Here is a 2,816-nt window from a genome sequence, read left to right as displayed (position 1 = left end):
TTAAATTAAAAGTATGTATTCATTATTTTTAAAATTTTAAAAACAAAAATATATTAAAATTTCAGACAAAAAAATAGATCTTAATTTAACAAAAAGATTTAAAACACTAAAAATATATTTAATCCATTCATATATAATAATAATAAGAAGAAAAAAAACAGTATTTCCAAATCCAAACGTGTATGCTTAAATATACACCAAAGCATAGCAATGACGACATTTTCATGACGTGAGTTCATCTGTTGCTTTTCTGCTAATTTCCTGCAACTTTCCTCCCTTCTCCTTACGCTTATATATCTCATCCCTCACTCGCTCCCAAACATTAATTTCATTTTCTCTTCCAACAATCTTCAATGGAACCAACATGCTTGGATACTTCACTCAATCTCAACGTTGATCCTTCTTCTGTTCACACGGTTAGTATATATTCCCACACACAAACAACATCGATTTTCTCAAAGAATCAAACTTGTTGTTACGTGTGAAGGTTTGTAGGCAGAAAAGGGTACAAAAAGAGCATATAAAATACGGTTAATTTCTGTTTTTCATTTTATTTGTTGAATTTCTGACACCGAAGGTTCTGTGAGCAGGATATGGTGTTGGAGGAAGAGTTGCAGAGGCTGAGACGTGAGAACAAGAGGTTGACTGAGATGTTGACCGACTTGTGTGACAGCTACATGGTTTTGCAGAAGCAACTGACCCAATTGAAGAACACAAATTTTGAGCAAGACCAACTCGAATCACGCAAGCGAAAAGCAGAGAGCGAGTGTTGTACCAACAAATTTGGTGTTGTTAACAACAACAATGTTGAGTGCAGCTCCATAACAGAGGATTCCTTCAAAAGGTACAAGGATTTCAGCTCCTCCCCAAAGGTTTCCAAGGTTCTTGTAAAGACAGAAGCTTCTAATAACAGTTTAGTAAGTTCCTAAAAATCTTCAATTTTGATCCATTTATAGTGAAATTTGATTAGTTAACTCTTAATAATAATAATAATAATACTAACTGGGAATCTCGATTTTGTTTCTGGGTGTAATTGAAGTATGTAATGGATGGATATCAATGGAGGAAATATGGTCAAAAGGTGACCAGGGATAACCCTTCTCCTAGAGCTTACTTCAGGTGCTCCTTTGCCCCAAGCTGCCCAGTTAAAAAGAAGGTAATTTTTCAGACTTTAAATATTATTATAGAATTCCAGTAATACGTAGAAACTTATCAGACTAATTTAGAATATATAAATAATACAAACCTCGTTTTCGTGAGATTGAATTAAGCTTGAAGTTAACTTGTTAACAATTTCGTACGAACTTCACTGAAAAGTTTATGTTGGTGCGAATATTATGCAGGTGCAAAGGAGTTTAGAAGACCCTACAATACTTGTTACAACATATGAAGGAGAGCATAATCATGGTCATCAAAGAGGTGAAATTGAAGGAGGAAAAGGGTCAAATCCAGTTTCTTCACCAACACCCACAATTGGAAGTGCTTGCCCTACTGTAACGCTTGATTTGGTCAAATCAGGATTCTTTGAAACTGCCCAAAAGTCATCTGTCCAACAATTTTTGGTTCAACAAATGGCTACTTCTTTGACAAGGGATCCCAATTTCACCACAGCGCTTGCCACTGCCATTTCAGGAAAAATTCTACAGGCCAAATGGTGAATTATTAATGTTAAAAATAATCTTTTTTAATTGGAACAACATCAAAAAAGGTTATTTTCTTAGCACATGTTGCACTTAGCAGGGAGTATGTTAGATTGTTTGCATCTTCCCAGAGACTGCAGAGTCAAATATATATACATAGTAGGATTGTATATAGAAAAGTAAAGTCAGAGAAAAAACAATGGGGAAAAACAGGTTGAAATTCCATTGGTATTCGCATTTCCTTTCCAATAAATTTATGAACTTTTTCTTTTTCTGCCCAGCCAAATTAATTTCACTTAAATCTCAGTAAAGTAACATATCGTGTGTATTTGAGGACGGTACAAAATCCATAGGAATTTTGACATCCTGGTTACACAAATGGATACTATATAATTTACTGATGTTATAAACATCATTATAAAAAAAATAATTAACTCCACCATTCTGTGATCATAATAAAATGTCCCATAATATACATTCAAAAAATATATATATATATATATATATATATATATATATATATATAATTCAAACAACTTTTGAAAAATACTAAATAAGTCTATATGGTATTAACTATTGAGAATCCAAGTGTGACTCTAATTCCCATATTAGATAGAAATGAGAAAGTGGAATACTATATAAAGATAAAAGACCCATTAACTCATTACCTTAAGGTTTTGGGTAAAGAGTGGTGTCAATCCCTTATATGGTTGAGCTCATATTTCATTGTGTTTGTGTCTCCCGAGTGAACCTTCCTTCTAGATAAACCCAACCGTGGTATCAGACCAATGATTTGTCTTGGTAACCGGCTTAAACAAGTATAATGGTCCCTATATCGAAGGCCTTCCTTTCCTCGATAGACCTAACAGTGGTATCAGAGCCGATGATTTGTTTTGGTGACCGGCATGCTTTCGCTGGAGGGGAATGTACCTATGTGGAAGGGACTCACCCTTGAGGGGGAGATTGTTGGGAATCCAAGTGTGAGTCTAAGTCCCACATTAGATAGAAATGAGAAAGTAGAGCACTATATAATGATAAAAAATCCATTGTCTTAAGGTTTTTGGTAAAGAGTGGTGTCAATCCCTTATATGGTTGGAATCAGATGTCATTGGTGTTTGTATCTCCCTAACATACTCCTATTTCAAATTACTCAAATATACAAGTTTCTCACATGGT

General features: G+C 34.3%; 1 protein-coding gene across 1 annotated transcript; it reads left to right on the top strand.

Moving 5' to 3' along the window:
* Positions 1-249: 249 nt before the first annotated feature.
* LOC124835435 (putative WRKY transcription factor 40) lies at positions 250-1,920 on the top strand. The gene is made up of 4 exons (XM_047310362.2): positions 250-416; positions 591-917; positions 1,040-1,156; positions 1,344-1,920. Exons 1-4 carry the CDS (start codon positions 354-356, stop codon positions 1,656-1,658), a joined length of 822 nt encoding a protein of 273 aa, XP_047166318.1. The 5' UTR covers positions 250-353; the 3' UTR covers positions 1,659-1,920.
* The last annotated feature ends 896 nt before the right edge of the window (positions 1,921-2,816 follow it).

Source organism: Vigna umbellata, chromosome 1, assembly GCF_029865625.1.
Source record: "Vigna umbellata cultivar VRB3 chromosome 1, Vumbellata_1.0, whole genome shotgun sequence".
NCBI classification, from domain to species: Eukaryota; Viridiplantae; Streptophyta; class Magnoliopsida; order Fabales; family Fabaceae; genus Vigna; species Vigna umbellata.
The sequence above is the reverse complement of the archived record's forward strand: the minus strand, read 5'-3'. Positions and strand labels throughout refer to the sequence as shown.